The 16,487-nt window shown below is 34.3% G+C and overlaps 2 protein-coding genes across 2 annotated transcripts; one reads left to right on the top strand and one right to left on the bottom strand.

The window, feature by feature from the left end:
* Positions 1-3,117: 3,117 nt before the first annotated feature.
* Positions 3,118-3,776, bottom strand: LOC122723830 (17.3 kDa class I heat shock protein-like). The gene has a single exon (XM_043957693.1). The coding sequence runs from the start codon at positions 3,721-3,723 to the stop codon at positions 3,271-3,273; it is 453 nt and encodes a 150-aa protein (XP_043813628.1). The 5' UTR covers positions 3,724-3,776; the 3' UTR covers positions 3,118-3,270.
* A 10,754-nt stretch (positions 3,777-14,530) lies between these two features.
* Positions 14,531-16,353, top strand: LOC110618128 (flavonoid 3-O-glucosyltransferase). Its single transcript, XM_021761189.2, has 2 exons — positions 14,531-15,176; positions 15,396-16,353. Exons 1-2 carry the CDS (start codon positions 14,678-14,680, stop codon positions 16,253-16,255), a joined length of 1,359 nt encoding a protein of 452 aa, XP_021616881.1. The 5' UTR covers positions 14,531-14,677; the 3' UTR covers positions 16,256-16,353.
* The last annotated feature ends 134 nt before the right edge of the window (positions 16,354-16,487 follow it).

Here is a 16,487-nt window from a genome sequence, read left to right as displayed (position 1 = left end):
AATTTACTATCCAAAGGGCATTTTTTTACTCAGGGAAACCAATTCCGTAAGAACTCCCTAAACTTTAAAAATCCTTATACTTTTAAATGTCAAAGGGCCTCACACGGAAGTAACTGATGAGCATCTAAGATACAACATACCAACAAGATGAGTGTGGCAAAAATGAAGATGTTAAAGGATGTATGGCATCTGATAATAAATAAAATTAGGACTAATCATATCCTCCAGGGATCGCAAGTAGCACACTTTGGGGATAAAATGAGAGAGGTCATTTGAGATATTTTGGCATAAAGAATCAGATATCCAGTACGAACTTGTGATAAGCTAGAGTGGAAAAAAGGTGAAAAGGGAAAAGTGGAGACCTAAAAATGAAGTGCAGGCACACGAACCTCCGGTTCTTCTTGGTCAGTTTGGTCATAGGAGCAGCTATCCTTGAGAAGTCCTACACGAACATCCTGTAGTACCCCTGTCTTGGTCAGTGGGTCTGGGCCAGTTAGCTATAGCCTCTGTCTTCTTGGGGTCTACCTCAATACCTTCTGCTGATACTACATGCCCCAAGAAGGAAATGCTCCTCAACCAAAATTCACACTTAGAGAACTTGGCATACAAGCCATGTTCTCTCAGTGTCTGCAGAACTGTCCTCAGATGCTGGGTGATCAAGCATAATTTAACCACATTTTTATTATATTTATTACTGTTTATTTACACATTTTTCTAACTTAATTTGTGTTTTTGTTATGTTTTTACAGAAAAGGAAGAAATTGAAAAAATGGAGAAAAAGTGCAGAAAATGACAAAAAAATATATCAAAAAAATTTAATTTTAAATATTAAGTCAAATTGGCTTCAAATGAAACTAAATGATAAAAAAAGATCCATATATTTGACTCCAACTAGTTTGGATTGAGACTTAGTTGTTGTGGATTTCTGTAGTTTTGAACGTGGAATGTGCTAAAATACTGGATATTGCATAATTCCTTTATCCTTTAAAAGGTGAAAAAGTTGTATTTTGCCTAACAATTTCCTTAACCCTTTCAAACTTTTCCGAAGCTAAAAAAAGAAAGTAATTGTATGAAAGTTACTAATGCCTCATGCAAAAAAAGAAGCAAGAGCAAAATGTTTGGAGATTTTTCTTCCCTTTTTTCTTTTTTTCTTTTTTGGGTAGGGAGCTACATTGGTTGATATAAAGTTGACACCCCATAAAGATATATTCCTATTCCAGTTCTTTCATCGGAGGGATTTACAGAATGTTCTGAATAGTGAGTCTTGACAGTTTGATAAGAATGTTTTAGTGCTGAAATAGATTAACGACGATGAGCAGCAATCGCCTTTAACTTCTAAAACTATTCTTTTTTTGGGTTGCTTAATTTTTATTATGTGTGTGGAAAGCGTGGGCATTCTCTTAAGCAATGTGATGAACTTGGTAATAAAGAGAGATTAACCCTTTCGTCTCTTAAGTATAGTGAATTTTTAAGGGTTTCTCCTCTAAACGTGTTATAAAATCTTTTACTAGTATTATCCATCTAGTAAGATGAGGAAGAAATTAATATTCAAACCTAAATCGAATAAGGATGTTGGAGAAGAACAAAATGTGGTATCCATTATAAATGAGAATAGTAGTGAAAGGGATAGCAAAGAAAGAGTTAAAGATGTATTGCTTGATCCGTTGAGATCTCTTAATGTGATTACAATGCACTCTCATATTTTTCAAACTGAAGCTGAGATTGAGAAAGCCATGTAAGGAGCAGGGCTGAGCAGAATCCGGTTCAAACCGAAAAAACCGACCGAACCGAACCGATTTAAAATTTTGATTCGGTTTTTTATATATTTCGGTTCGGTTCGATTTTAAATTTCAGAAATTTTGGTTATTTCGGTTCGGTTCGGTTTTGATCAGAAAAAAACCAAAAAAACCGAACCGAACCGATTAGGAATAATAATATGTTTTTTTAATAATATAGAGAAATTAAATTATATTAAAATTAAAATATTTTAATTAAATTTTAAAATACTAAAAATAAAGTTTAAAAAATTAAAAAAAATATTAAAAATCGAAACCGATTAAACCGAACCGAATCGAACCGAATCAGACCGGTTCGGTTCGATTCGGTTTCTGACCAAAATCGGTTCGGTTCGGTTTTCATAAAAACTAAAATTTCGGTTTTCGGTTTATTCGGTTCGGTTCGGTTTTGAACCGAACCGACCGAATGCTCAAAGGAGTGTGAGTTTTGGTCAAAATTTACAAGTTGGTGCTTATTCTAGAGAAAACGGTGTGAATTTACCTCAGGTACATAATCCATCCTCTAAGCCTCATGAAACGCAAGCTGCTAATGTCGTTTCTGCAAACCTTGTATCTTCCAATTCAAATTAATACCCGACAAGCCCCATTAACCAAACCCTGTCACTCTTCGGCTAAAACTACACGGCCTAATGCCCTTTTACAAAATGACCCATTAGCCGATCCTCCTCAACCCAAAACATTCTCATGCGTTTTCTTTAACATCAAATAAAGAAGGGAAAATTACTTTTTAGTCCCTCAGGTTTAACGTAATTAACACTTCTGTCCCTCTATTTTGGCGACCCAACACTTAAGTCCCTCACTTTCTCTTCCGTCCAAATTCGTAGTCCCTCCGTTAAAAATACCCGTTTGGTCAAAGAGTCTAAAGTGAGAGAGAAAATTTTCTACCAAAAATACCCTTAATAAAATCCCTCCCCTCTCAAAATCTCTTCGTTCTTCTTCTCCCTCGCATCTCCTCAAATAGCTTGATTTGCAGTCAAATGGCTTGATTTGCAGACATACTTGCAATCTCATTTATAGGGTTTTCTGGGATAATTTTACAAATTCTTAGCATACTGGTGTTCAATGAGTCTAGTTCAGATCTTGTCTCGACAGATGAGGGAAGAATTGGTCAGTTTCACCTACCCTGCAGAATGTGATATTATGGACATTTAATTACTTTAGAATCCTTCTGGTTCATGTTGATGCAACTCCTGCATCAAAATTTCCTCTGCTTTTTACAAATGAAAAGCTATCTGAATATGGAGTTTGTCTACTTTATATATGATGTTTGAAATTATAGCAGAAACCCAAAACCCGAATAGCAGGCGGCAGAACAGAGAAATGGAACAAATGCCATTGCATATATTCAGTTATTAGTACTCAACAAGCACAAGCTTAATCAAGAACAGAAGCCCAACTTCAACGTTTTCAGAGAAAACCCAAATGGAAAATACTAACAAAGAAGCAGAGAGTCCACTCGCCTCGGAGAAAATTTTCAATCAGAGATCTGAATAGACCTCACATCAGCATTCTTCTTCTCTGCCTCTTTAGGCAGAGTCACAGTGAGCACTCCACTTTCCATGCTCGCTTTCACATCCTGGACTATAGCATCGTCTGGCAACTTGAATCTCCACGAGAACTTCCCGCTGCTCCTCTCAATTCTGTGCCACGTGTCCCCGGCCGACTTCTCCTCCTTGCTTCTCTCTCCACTAATCTGCAAAACCTTTCCGTCTTCAACTTCCACTTTCAATTCCTCTTTCCGCAGCCCAGGAACATCGGCCTTGAAAACGTGAGCTGTTGGGGTTTCCTTCCAATCGATTCGTGTGCTGGGGCGGTCGTTGGAGGTGATGGAGGGGAAAGGGAATCCGTCGAATGGGTCCCAGATATCGAGTGAAAATGGGTCGAAGGCGTTAGGTCGACGGTTACCTAAGAAGGCAGTGATCGACATGGTGACGATGCAGCTCTGATCGTGAAATGGCAACGTTGATAGGGGAGGGATTTTATTAAGGGTATTTTTGGTAGAAAATTTTCTCTCTCACTTTAGACTCTTTGATCAAACGGGTATTTTTAACGGAGGGACTACGAATTTGGACGGAAGAGAAAGTGAGGGACTTAAGTGTTGGGTCGCCAAAATAGAGGGACAGAAGTATTAATTACGTTAAACCTGAGGGACTAAAAAGTAATTTTCCCAATAAAGAACGTAGATCCTTACTACCGTTTATGTGTCAAACATCCCTCAATCCTCTCCTCACGACCCATTTGTACCTGAAATAGCTTTCCATCTACAACAGTATAGCCGTTCTAACCCATTGACACATACCAATAGTTCAATTCCCATGGTTGTGACCTTACCCAGCCACAATCAGCTAACGAATTCACCAACAAACGCATCAATTCCAAATATTCACCAACAGATCGCAACCATCCAAAATTCTTTTCCGATCCATTTACCTTTCCCGACGAGTTCAAACCCCCATCTGCTTAATACTGAAACTCACAATGCCTTTACAATTGGAGTCCATGATGTTTCAATGGAAAATGAAGGGAAACAGGCTTCAAATATACAGAAGAAGAGTTCTACAGCAAAGAGGAGCTTGTGGAAGAAATTGGCTAGAAACTCAAATTCTTTTTCGGCTAATGTTCAAGAACAGTTTGTTTGTAAGAGAAAATTGGTGGATGAAGATGGTGTGATTTCTGATGCTGAAGAGTTTCTGAAAATTTTTTTTTTTAAAATGATTCTATAGATTCCGATGTGTTGTCATCACCTAGTTCGGTGGAGGCTGCTTGGTAATCCCACCAATCATTATGAGTTGCATAATATGGAATTGCAAGAGGCTTGGGAAACATCATGCAATTCGAAACTTGAAGACGCTTCTTAAGTGTGAAGATCCCTCCTTGGTTTTCCTTATGGAAACCAAGATGAAAAAAGATGAATTGTTTAAATCTATTACAGGTTGTAGTTTTAGTGACAGTTGGATTGTGGATTGTGGGTTTGAACCTAGAAGAAGACGAGGTCTTGCTTTGTGTTAGAAGTCTGATTTCAGTGTGCGAATTTTATCCTCTTCACTGCACCATATTAATTGTGAGGTTAATGATCACTGGTGATTTATACGTATCTATGGTTGGCCAAAGGAACAAAAAAGTGCTTAACATGATAATTGTTGAAGAGTATTACTCCTATGTCTCCTAGACCGTGGTTGTGGGGGACGGGGGCGATTTTGACGAGATATTGTATCATCATGAAAAGCTTGGCGGTAATGTTGTGAGTCAAAGACATTTTGACAATTTTCATGAAGCTTCGTTCTTCTGTGGTTTAGGTGACTTAGAGTACTCTGGCTGTAATTTTACATGGTGCAATAATCAAGAAGTGAAAGATAAAGTTTTGGAGCGTATTGATAGGTTTGTGGCTGGTTCTGGGTGGATGGCTTTCTAATTTTTAAGGTGGAGCACTTATCATTGCCTGGTTAATTTTTTTTTTCAAATATAAAGCATAACCTACATCAAAGAAAAGGAGACCTTTCCGTTTTGAGCACATATGGATGAAAGATGCTGGTGATAATGAAGTTGTGCAAAGTTTATGGAATCGGGACTCCCTTGGTTGGCCGATTGAAGAAAGAATTCAGAAGTATGGTTTGGATTTAACAAAATGGGAAAGGCAGCACTTCGGGTCATTTATTAAACAAATAGCAGATTGTAGGGATGAGCTTTATAGGCTACAAATTGGGCCACAAACTAATTTCAGCTTACAGAAGCAGCGAGATTTGAATGAGAACTTATATGAGCTGTTGGAAAAGGAGATAATGTAGCGGTAGAGGAGTAGAATTCAGTGGCTACAGGAGGGGGATAGGAACACAGGGTTTTTCCATAGAAAATGTTCCAATATACTTAAAAGAAACTCTATTTCCACGATTAAAGATGAGTTCGACAATGTTTTGAGGAGGAAGAGGATATTGCTCGGGTGATGATGGATTACTTTCAAGATTTATTTTTTTTAGAGAATCCAACGGCTTTTTGATGCAGTATTGGACTCGGTAGAACCGAAAGTTTCTCTTCAGATGAATGACAGGCTTAGTGAGCTATACACAACATAAGAGGTCCTCTATGCTATCAAACAAATGCACCCTTCGAAAGCGTCTGGTCCTAACGGTATGCCCCCTTTCTTTTATCAAAATTTTTGGCATATTATAGTAGGTTTCCATGTGGTTTCTAAAGTCTTGTTTGTTTTAAATCATGGTGTTGTGTTTCCCCTGTTTCTATTAATCACAAATTCATCACTTTGATTCCTAAAATAAATAATCCATCTTTTATTAAGGATTTTTGCCCTATTAATCCGTGTAATATGCTTTTTAAAATAAATACAAAAGTTCTATCAAATAGACTTAAGACCATTTTACCTTAGATTATTCATCAGGCTCAGTCTGCTTTTATTCTGGGTAGACTTATCACTGATAATGCCCTTATGGCATTTGAGGTTTTTCATTATATGAAATAAAAAAATAAAGGTAAAAGGGTTTTTTTGCTTTGAAGCTTGATATGAGTAAGGCTTATGATAGGGTTGAGTGGAATTTCCTTAGAGTGGTCATGAGTAAATTAGGTTCTTGGGATGATTGGATTGATGTGGTTATGGCATGTGTTTCCACTATTTCTTATTCTCTACTTATTAACGGAAAACCCCAAGAAGTTTTCCTCTCGAAAAAAGGGCTTCGACAGGGTTATCCTTTGTCTCCCTATCTTTTTCTTTTGTGTGCAAAGGCTTTTTCATCAATGATTAGGAAAGTAGAATTGTCTGGTCAATTGCATGGAATTAATGTTTGTCCTAGGGTCCCAAGGATCTCCCACTTGTTTTTTGCTTACAATAGTATTGTTTTTGGAAGAGCAAATCAGAGGGAAATTCAAGTGGTTGGTGATATCCTGAAAGCATATGAGTTAGCCTCGGGTCAGAAAATTAATCTAGACAAGTCTGAAATCGCTTTTAGCAAGAATGTTAATAAAAAAAACTTCAAGAGGCAATTTGGGCTCAATTGAGTGTAAGGAGCATTGAGCATCGTACAAAGTACTTAAGTTTACCAGCGGAAGAAAAAGCATGTGTTTAATAACATTATAGATCGTGTTGTGAAAAAACTAAAAGGCTGGAAAGAACAAACCCTATCTAAAGTTGGTAAAGAAGTACTTCTAAAAGCAGTGACACAGGCTATCCTGACGTACATGATGTCTGTCTTTCTTTTCCCTAAAGAAATTTATGAGTGGATTGATTCCTTGATGGCGAGATTTTGGTGGGGACAAAAGAAAGATGAAAGGTGTACTCATTGCGCATCTTGGAAGAAGTTGTGCAAACGGAAAAAGGAGGGGTTTTTAGGGTTCAGAGACATTTGGGCTTTCAACGATGCGATGTTGGCTAAGTAATGCTGGAGGCTAGCAACTTCAAAATCCTCTCCTCTTTTTCAAATGTACAAGGTAAATTATTTCCCTAATTGTACTTTCTTAGAGGCAAAGACTAATCCTCGAGCTAATTACACTTGGCAAAGCCTTATGAAAGCTAAATGGGTGATTGAAAAGGGAGCTGGATGGTTGATTGGAAATGGTGAGACCATTCGAATATGGAAGGATAGTTGGCTCCCTCAACAAAATGGCTTTTGGGTGTGGTCCATAGCTGGTAATTTTGATAATAATGCTATTGTTTGTGAATTGTTTCATGAAAACAGGTTAGAATGGAACATGGACTTGATCCGATCAACTTTCCTACCGTTTGAGGTGGAGCAAGTTTTACAATTGCCACTGTCTGGAAAGCATGAGCATGATGTGATTATGTGGACTTGGTCCAAGCAGGGTCGTTTCACAGTTAGGTTGGCCTATCATTTCATTTTCTCCTCTAATCAGGTTGACACAGCAAGCATGTCTTCTCCACAGCAGAGTTTCAACCCAAAGGTGTGGAAACTTAATATTCCGCCTAAGGTAAAGCACTTCCTCTGTAGAGCTATTAATTATCAACTCCCTATAAAGCATGAATTGTTTAAAAGAAGAATTGTTAATGATGATATCTATGAGAGATGTGATAGTTGTGAAGAGACAACTCTCTATGCTATTATTTCATGTTCTAAAAATTCATTGAACTGGAAATTATCTCCTTTAAAGATTGTAGAGTTGGATAGGGAGGGTGATATTGATAGATGGATTTGCCAATTGTTTGAAACTCATGATAGGGAACAAGTGGAAGTACTAGCAATGTTATTATGGGCGAATTGGAAGGCACGTAACAAATAAGTCTTTTATAAGGTTTGGTTGAATGAGATGCGGGTTGTTTCTATGACTTTGAAATTGTTAAATCATAATAAAAGCCTTATGATTTTATCTCTCTCTAAAATCTACAAGAGAAAGTATTCGGTGGAGCCCGCCCCCTAATGGTGTCATAAAGGTTAATCATGATGTTGCCATTGATGCATTGGAACAACAAGGAAGATGAGCAGCTGGTATGGTAGCCTGAAATTCAGAAGGTTTAATAATGGTGGCAACGGTTTTATTAGGGGAAGGGAGGTTATCTCCAGAAGAAGCTGAATGTCAAGCAATATTTTTTGTGTTATCTATGGTGAAGGATCTAACTTTCACAACATTTTGCTTGAATCTGATTGTCTTCCATTAGTCCAGCAGCTTCAGCAGGTTGAGGTGTCATTAAATGAGTTTGGTTCAAGGTTGTTGAATGTCAAATCTTTATTCAATTTGTTTAGCTCAGTAAGTCTGTGTCATATTTATCGTGAGGGCAATTATGTGGCCCATAATCTTACCAAATTGGCTTTAGATAATAATCTTGCCTTTCAGGTTTGAATGGAAGATGTTCCATCTCCTTTATTACTGCTGGTAGAGGCTGATAAGCCTTATTACTGAGTTTTCCTATTAATATAGCAGTGTTTTTCCTCAAAAAAATAGCATCACTGCATTTTTTTATATCGGCACCCAATTATTCAAATGTTTATGATAAGATTTATATAAAATAATTAATTAAAAATATAAGTTTATGGTAATATTTATAAATTTTTGTATTATATGTATTTTAATGTAATTTAAAATAAATCTAAATCTCGAAATATTAATGCAATATGTATTTAAATGAGGTGATTTTCATTTTGGGAAAAAAATATAGATACATTATCATCATAATTTATTTATTTATTTGTTTTTTTAAAATGGAAGACTCAGAATTGGAAGAGTAGAATCTGATAGACTTTTCAGGTTTTACTCATATACATTTTATTATCCGGTTAAACTTATAAGTGCGATTGTAATTTAATTTTAAATTTTAAATTGATAAATATAACTAAATAATTAAAAGAATAGTAAAAAAGATGACACTTCATCGAGTTGGCAATCTTTATTTTTAATCTTAGTTTAAATATCCTTCTTGTAATTACTAACAAAGCAAAGGCAAACATTTATGTTAAAAAGTAAATATTTAAAAGGCTGAATACATAAATATATGTCTAAACTTTATAAAAAAAGGATAATAGCATCCTAAATTTGTAAAAAAAATTTATCACACTTTAATTTAAAAAATGAAATTAGGTTAAATTTACAATTTTAGTCAGGATGCAGAGATTGAGACATTTGAGAAGATGATTATCGGTTATCTCCATAATATTAGGTATAAGATAATTATTGGTCGATTAATCAACATATTAGAGTGATTATTTCACACACGTTATAATGAGAGGGTAATATGGATTTATTAATATCAAAATATTATAATTTAGGTATGTGATAGAATGTTTTAAAAGGATGACGTTAGGTTTTTTTTATAAAATTTAAAGGTGAATTTATATACTTAGTCTATTTAAAAAAATGAAGGTCAAATCTCATCCATCCATCCAAATCAAAAGTTTAAAAACCAACCATTAAAAACCCTAACCATTAGCTACTCTCTCACTCCCCTTTGCTACTCCATCCAGCATTCTCTTTAAAATGAGAGTGGTAGATCTTATAAGCCCATATGCATGCATGTGTGGATCCAATTTGTTTATGGTTAAGCAAGTGGGTTGCATGCATATCGAGCCTCAACATCTTTCAATGGTTGGTGCAAAAACACGAATCAAAATGAAAAATAACAAGTGAGGTAAATCCCTTTATCTCAATTTTTCTTTTCTTTTTTTTTGTTTACATTTATTTAATAGCAATCCTGAATTCATGAGTTATCTCAATTTACTTACTTTTTTTTCTTTGAGTTTCTTCTAATAAAAACACTGATATAAGTTGTCCAAGGAGGAAGCATGTCCAAGAGAGGTTAGAGAAGTGCAAGTTAAGTGAAAAAAAAAAAAAAATGGAATATATGCAAGGCTATATTGTTTGGTGTTTTTATAAGCAAAACTTATATATGGGCCATCTACAGAGAATTAAATAGAAGGTGCATGAAAGAGTAAATATTGTTGGAAAAATAGGATAAAATAATGAAACCTAAGTTGAACACTCTACTTAAAGATTTAAAGATTTATTTTGTAATTTCCCAGAATTAAACAGGTTTTTCTGGGATTTAAATTCCAAGATCAGGACAACAAGAATTTATCTCTAATTTATAATATAGTAGAAAACACAGAGGAAAGTAGAAAAATGAGAGTCAATATCTTTGTAAAGATGAAGGCTATTTATAGTGAAAAAATCGACCGTTATATATGGTTATAAAAATATAATAAAATGATAACGGTCATATTAATATTATATTTAAATCTCATAAATAAAATATTTAATAACTATAAAATCTTCAACGATCATAAAATCTTTAATAACCATAAAATTTTCAACGATCATAAAATCTTTAATGACCATAAAACCTTTTGAAATCTAAACTAATTTTATAACAATCCCCCACATATTTCAAAAGAATTTTCTTTACTGGGTTTAGAAATTTAGTATATCTGTTTCGAATCTGGTGTCTTTTAGACTATGAACCAAACCTAGATTAATAAGACTTAACATATAGAGAAATTGGTGAAACTTTTATTTCTATGAACCAAAAACTCTTTTTTGTATGCTAATATCCCATCAATCTCATACCACTCTCAAAATCTTGTTGTCAACGCTGTTTTGCACTAATAGGCCATGTGCGCGCCTGATAGTTCATAAGTGCTTTAGAAATTATGCCACAATCTCATAGAACCGGCCCCACTTCACACTTATATAGGTGATATCATCAAGTGTATACTGCAATTTATATACCATCCATAAGGGATATGAATATCATTAAGAGCTTCCATCTTATCCTCTCATTAATGCAGTCTAGCACTTCTCACACCATAGGAAAGGACAACAATAAATAGTGCTATCAGAACTAACAAGTGACTTGTTATTACCCATATGAACCTTTTTCATAGGATCTCCAATCACAAAGGTTGGGTTTCCATCACTGTTAATTTTAAATTAGCTCGAGTCTCATTCCTCTCGATATTTCATCTATTAGTTTTCTCTCTAAAGGTTTAGTAAGAGAATCGGCCAAATTCACTTTTGGCTTCACATAATCAATGAAAATAGTTCCATCTTTCAGCAGCTGCTTAATAACATTATGTCTCAGACGAATATGTTTATTCTTACCATTGAAAGTTTTATTCTTTGCAATGGCTATTGCCAATTGGCAATCACAACACATTGATACAGATGATGTTGGTGAAAAATTCATTAAATGCAGTAGACTCCCAATGATATGTGCATATTCAGATTGAGCAACAGAGTCTCCTCTATTTTTCTTTAATTGACAGTTAGGATCATAAGGGGTACTCACTGGTTTGACATTGAAATGTCCAAACTTCCTTAGAAGCTTCTCAATATAATGCTCCTGTGATAGAATTAGACTATCATTCTTCTTATGATTCTAACTCCCAAAATCACGTTTGCCTCTCCCATACCTTTCATATAAAATTTAAAGGCAAGAAAATCTTTTGATTTACAAACTATATCGTAACTTGTACAAAAAATAAGCATATCATCCACATATAAACAAATAATCACAGATTCATCATTTATACGTTTTGTATATACACACTTATCAACTTCAATAGAGGTAAAACCATCATTCAATAAAATTTGATCAAATTTCTCATACCACTGTTTGGGGGCTTGTTTTAAACCATATAATGATATAAAAAGTCTTCCCTCAAAGGTTATTAGGTGAGGAAGAACTTATTAATAAAGTATTCATAATTTCTTTTAATGTTCTAATTTTTCTTTCTACTACTCCATTAGATTCAAGTGAATAAGGTGGAGTAAATTCATGAATTATTCCTTATTTTTCACAAAAGTCATTAAATGAGATATATTCTCCACCTCTATCTGATCTAATCCTTTTTATTTTCCTATTTAATTGATTTTCTACTTTAGCTTTATACAATTGAAATATATCAAATGTTTCATCTTTGTTTCTAAGTAAATATACTTTAGTATATCTAGAATAGTTATCAATAAAAATTATATAATTTTTTTTTTTAACCGCCTCTAGTCATAGTTTGTTTTAAATCCCCTAAATCTGTGTGTATCAAACTAAGCAATTCAGATTCTCTATGTGTAGTTGAACATAATATATGCCAGATATTATACACAAATCTCACATGTATTATCAGTACCAGATATTATACCAAGATATTGCATTTTTTTTAATATAATAAGCACTAACATGTCATAATTCAGCATGTCATAAATCAAAAGAATCAAGCAAGTATGCAAAAGAAGATACATTTCAATTTGTTATTGCAGACATATTGAGAACAAAGAGTTCCTGATTACAATAACATTTTCCAATAAAAATATCATTTTTAGTCAGTATAATCCTTTTTATTTTCCTATTTAATTGATTTTCTACTTTAGTTTTACACAATTGAAATATATCAAATGTTTCATCTTTGTTTCTAAGTAAATATACTTTAGTATATCTAGAATAGTTATCAATAAAAATTATATAATATATTTTTTTTTAACCACCTCTAGTCATAGTTTGTTTTAAATCCCCTAAATCTGTGTGTATCAAACTAAGCAATTCAGATTCTCTATGTGTAGTTGAACATAATATATGCCGGATATTATACACAAATCTCACATGTATTATCAGTACCAGATATTATACCAAGATATTGTATTTTTTTTAATATAATAAGCACTAACATGTCATAATTCAACATGTCATAAATCAAAATAATCAAGCAAGTAAGCAAAAGAAGATACATTTCAATTTGTTATTGCAGACATATTGAGAACAAAGAGTTCCTGATTACAATAACATTTTCCAATAAAAATATCATTTTTAGTCAGTATAATTTTGTCTGATCCAAAGGACACCTTAATCTCAGCATTTCCCAATAGAGCTACAGAAATTAAATTAGCTCTCATATTAAGTACATGAAGTACCTCATTAAGTGTCAAGGTCTTGTCAGATGTGAGTTTGAGAAGAACTTTTCCTTTACTAAGGACACTTGCAGTCCTAGAATCACCCAAATATACATGTTATTCTCCTTCCTCCACTGTACAGTAGGAGATAAACGTATTTATGTTTGTACAGATATACCTAGTAGTACCAGAATCTACTACCCATTCTTGCACATTAGCTACAAGAAAAGTTTGAGAAATGACCGCAGCAATAATGTCATCTCCTTCAACTAAATTCACTTTTGGTTTAGGAGGATTGTCATTTATCACTCTTTTCCTGCACTGAGGTGCATGATGTCCTGACTTACCACATATAAAACAATGTTCTTTCCTTTTAAAGGTGGGATTATTAAACTTAGGTTTGTAATTAGATTTCTTATTTTCGTATCTGTTATATAATTTGTGCACTTTTTCTTGTACAAGATTTGCTCTTGTAGCCAGCATCCTCAGCAGTATATTTCAGGTTCATTGAATCCCATATTTTATTAAATCTCATATTTCCTTCTCTCTTAATGCAGTTGACTAATTAAATCTACATGCGTGTTGAGATTGTTAGTTAACTAGGAATTAATTTAAGCGCGAAAGAATTGGTGGGATATGCGTGTTTGACCACTATAACTAAACAATAGATAATAATATGAAATATTTTTTTTCTAACTAATGATCAACTGCAAATTACCTCAATTTGATTACCTTCAGCTGAAAGTTTTAATTAATTATTTATTTCTTAAATTTCAATTGCATTATTTATTCTTTTTCTTTTAAGTTTATTTTTTTGGCTTGCCCAAGACAAAATCACTTTCATAAAAAAACTCTCTTTCTTATCACTTTTTGTATTAAACTACTCTTCTATTTCAAATTGGTCATATAAATTAAACAGGATTAAGATCTCTGTGGGATCGATACTCACTTACCTTATCTACAAGTTCTTATCAATCAAGAAAAGGGAAGTGAATTTTAAATTGACAGATTCGGCACCGATCAAATTTTGGTGCCGTTGTCGGGGACCTTTAACAATTTGTTTTTATTTTTATGACCAGATTTGAGAATAGCAAAACAGGCCAATTCGTGAGCCTCTCAACTATCTGCCCGATCTCCTTTGCGCACCGAAGAGACCTCATCTTCAACACCAACCGAGTCTCCAATTGACACAAACCAAAGAGACAATATGGCTGCAGCTGCTATTGCTCCTTTGCATCACATACCCGGTACTGAATGTTCTTTTTTGACTTTTCAAAAAAAAAAAAAAAAAGAATATAAAGCTATTAATTATTGTAGTATTTATTAGCTGTTTTAGTAATTTGTATTATTTAATATGTAATTAATCAAATATAAGGAATAAACTTCTATAATCTACTATCTCAATTGCTACAGAACGGTTCTTTTGTACTTTCCACATGAACCAACCACTTTAAAATGCACATCACATGCGTTCTGTTGAGAAAAGGTAGGATCTCAAAAGCTAGAACCAGTCGCACAAAACATAATTGATCCCACTCCAATTACCCACCATGTCGCATGACGAAAATATCAAAACTCTCATTGCGGTGCTTGCATTTCCATTCGGCACCCATGCAGCTCCTCTCCTCAGCCTTGTCAAGAGGCTGTCCTTGACGGTTCCTGATGCAAGATTTATCTTCTTCAACACTGCAAAATCCAATGACGCAATTTTCCCACAAGATAGTATTAAGAAATCGGATTCTATAAGACCCTATAATGTGTCTGATGGAACGCCCGAGAATTATTTGTTTTCTGGGAACCCCATAGAGCCCGTTGAGTACTTTATAAATTCGACGCCGGAAAACTTCAAGAGGGCCATGGTGGAGGTGGCGGAAGAGACGGGAAGGGGATTTAGATGCATTATGACTGATGCATTTTTTGGGTTTGCTGCGGATATAGCACAAGAATTGCAGATTCCTTGGGTCGCTTTTTGGACTGGAGGCCCTCGTTCCGTCCTTGCGCACATTGAAACCGATCTAATCAGGGAAAAATTGGGAGTACTTGATGATGGTAAAGTGTAGTTTGTTGGAGTATCTAATAATCATTAGATAAAATATTTGTATCAAGGTTTATTAAAATGAATATATTATTATATAACTGTATAAATTTATGTACAAATATTTGATTTATCCGATGTTAAATTGATTATCAATAATCTTGACTTTATAATACAGTATTAGATTATTTTGTCTAGATTATTTCATGTTATACGGAACATTCTTATGGCAGGAAACGATGAAAAAACGATTGATTTCCTTGCTGGGTTTTCTGGAATATTTGCTTCTGACCTACCTGGTGAAATAATCTGTGGAGACATAACCTCACCTATGGCAGGAATGTTACATCAAATGGGATTAAAGCTGCCACAAGCAACTGTTGTGGTCATAAACTCAATTGAAGAAATAGATTCTGACATGGTGAATATGCTCAACTCAAGATTTAACAAGTTTCTCAACATTGGTCCCCTGGTTTTGACTTTGGCAGACCAGACAATTTCTGATCCACAAGGTTGTCTACAATGGTTGGATGAGCAGGCCAAAGAGTCTGTAGCATACATTAGTTTCGGAAGTACGGTAATGCCTCCAAGTCATGAGTTAAAAGCATTAGCAGAAGCACTGGAGACAAGTGGGTTCCGCTTCATTTGGTCAATTAGAGGCAATCCTGAGGAGAAATTGCCACAAGGATTCCTGGAAAGGACAAAGGACAAAGGGAAAGTAGTTTCATGGGCACCACAGTTGAAGATCTTACAACACGAAGCAACTGGTGCATTTATAACACATTGTGGTTGGAACTCAGTTTTAGAGAGCATTGTTGGTGGAGTGCCAATGATCTGCAGGACATTCTTTGGAGATCAACGTCTGAACATGAGGACAGTAGAAAATTTATGGGGAATTGGTAAAGGAATTGAAGAGGGAGAGATAACTAAAGCTGGTGCAATTAAAGCATTAAAACTTGTTTTGTCAAGTGATGAAGGGAAACAGATGAGACAGAAACTTGGATCTCTTAAAAAGCTTGCTTGTGATGCTGTGCAGCCTCGTGGTAGCTCAACTGCAAATTTTGAAACTTTGACAAGTATCATCACCCACTAATAATTAATATATTCTTTTACTTTGACATTATTGTTTGCACTTGCTATGAATTACATGTTTGTGATATAAAATTTAGAAGAGTATTTTACATGGTATGATTTGAGTTAATTTTTTTTAATTTACTACTATTTCAAAAAAATAATAGTCTTTAATAAAATCTTATTATAGTAGTCGACAAATTATATTAAATAATTAAATTTTGCTTAATCTCTTAAATTTTCCTATAAAAATT

Source organism: Manihot esculenta, chromosome 6 (assembly GCF_001659605.2).
Source record: "Manihot esculenta cultivar AM560-2 chromosome 6, M.esculenta_v8, whole genome shotgun sequence".
NCBI classification, from domain to species: domain Eukaryota; kingdom Viridiplantae; phylum Streptophyta; class Magnoliopsida; order Malpighiales; family Euphorbiaceae; genus Manihot; species Manihot esculenta.
This window is presented reverse-complemented; position numbering and strand designations above follow the sequence as displayed.

Excerpts from the sequence above, each read along its gene's own strand:
- LOC122723830 (XM_043957693.1), bottom strand. The coding sequence starts at position 3,723 with ATGTCGATCACTGCCTTCTTAGGTAACCGTCGACCTAACGCCTTCGAC.
- LOC110618128 (XM_021761189.2), top strand. The coding sequence starts at position 14,678 with ATGTCGCATGACGAAAATATCAAAACTCTCATTGCGGTGCTTGCATTT. Across the intron at positions 15,177-15,395 it reads ATTGGGAGTACTTGATGATG|GAAACGATGAAAAAACGATT; the intron begins GTAAAGTGTAGT and ends TTCTTATGGCAG.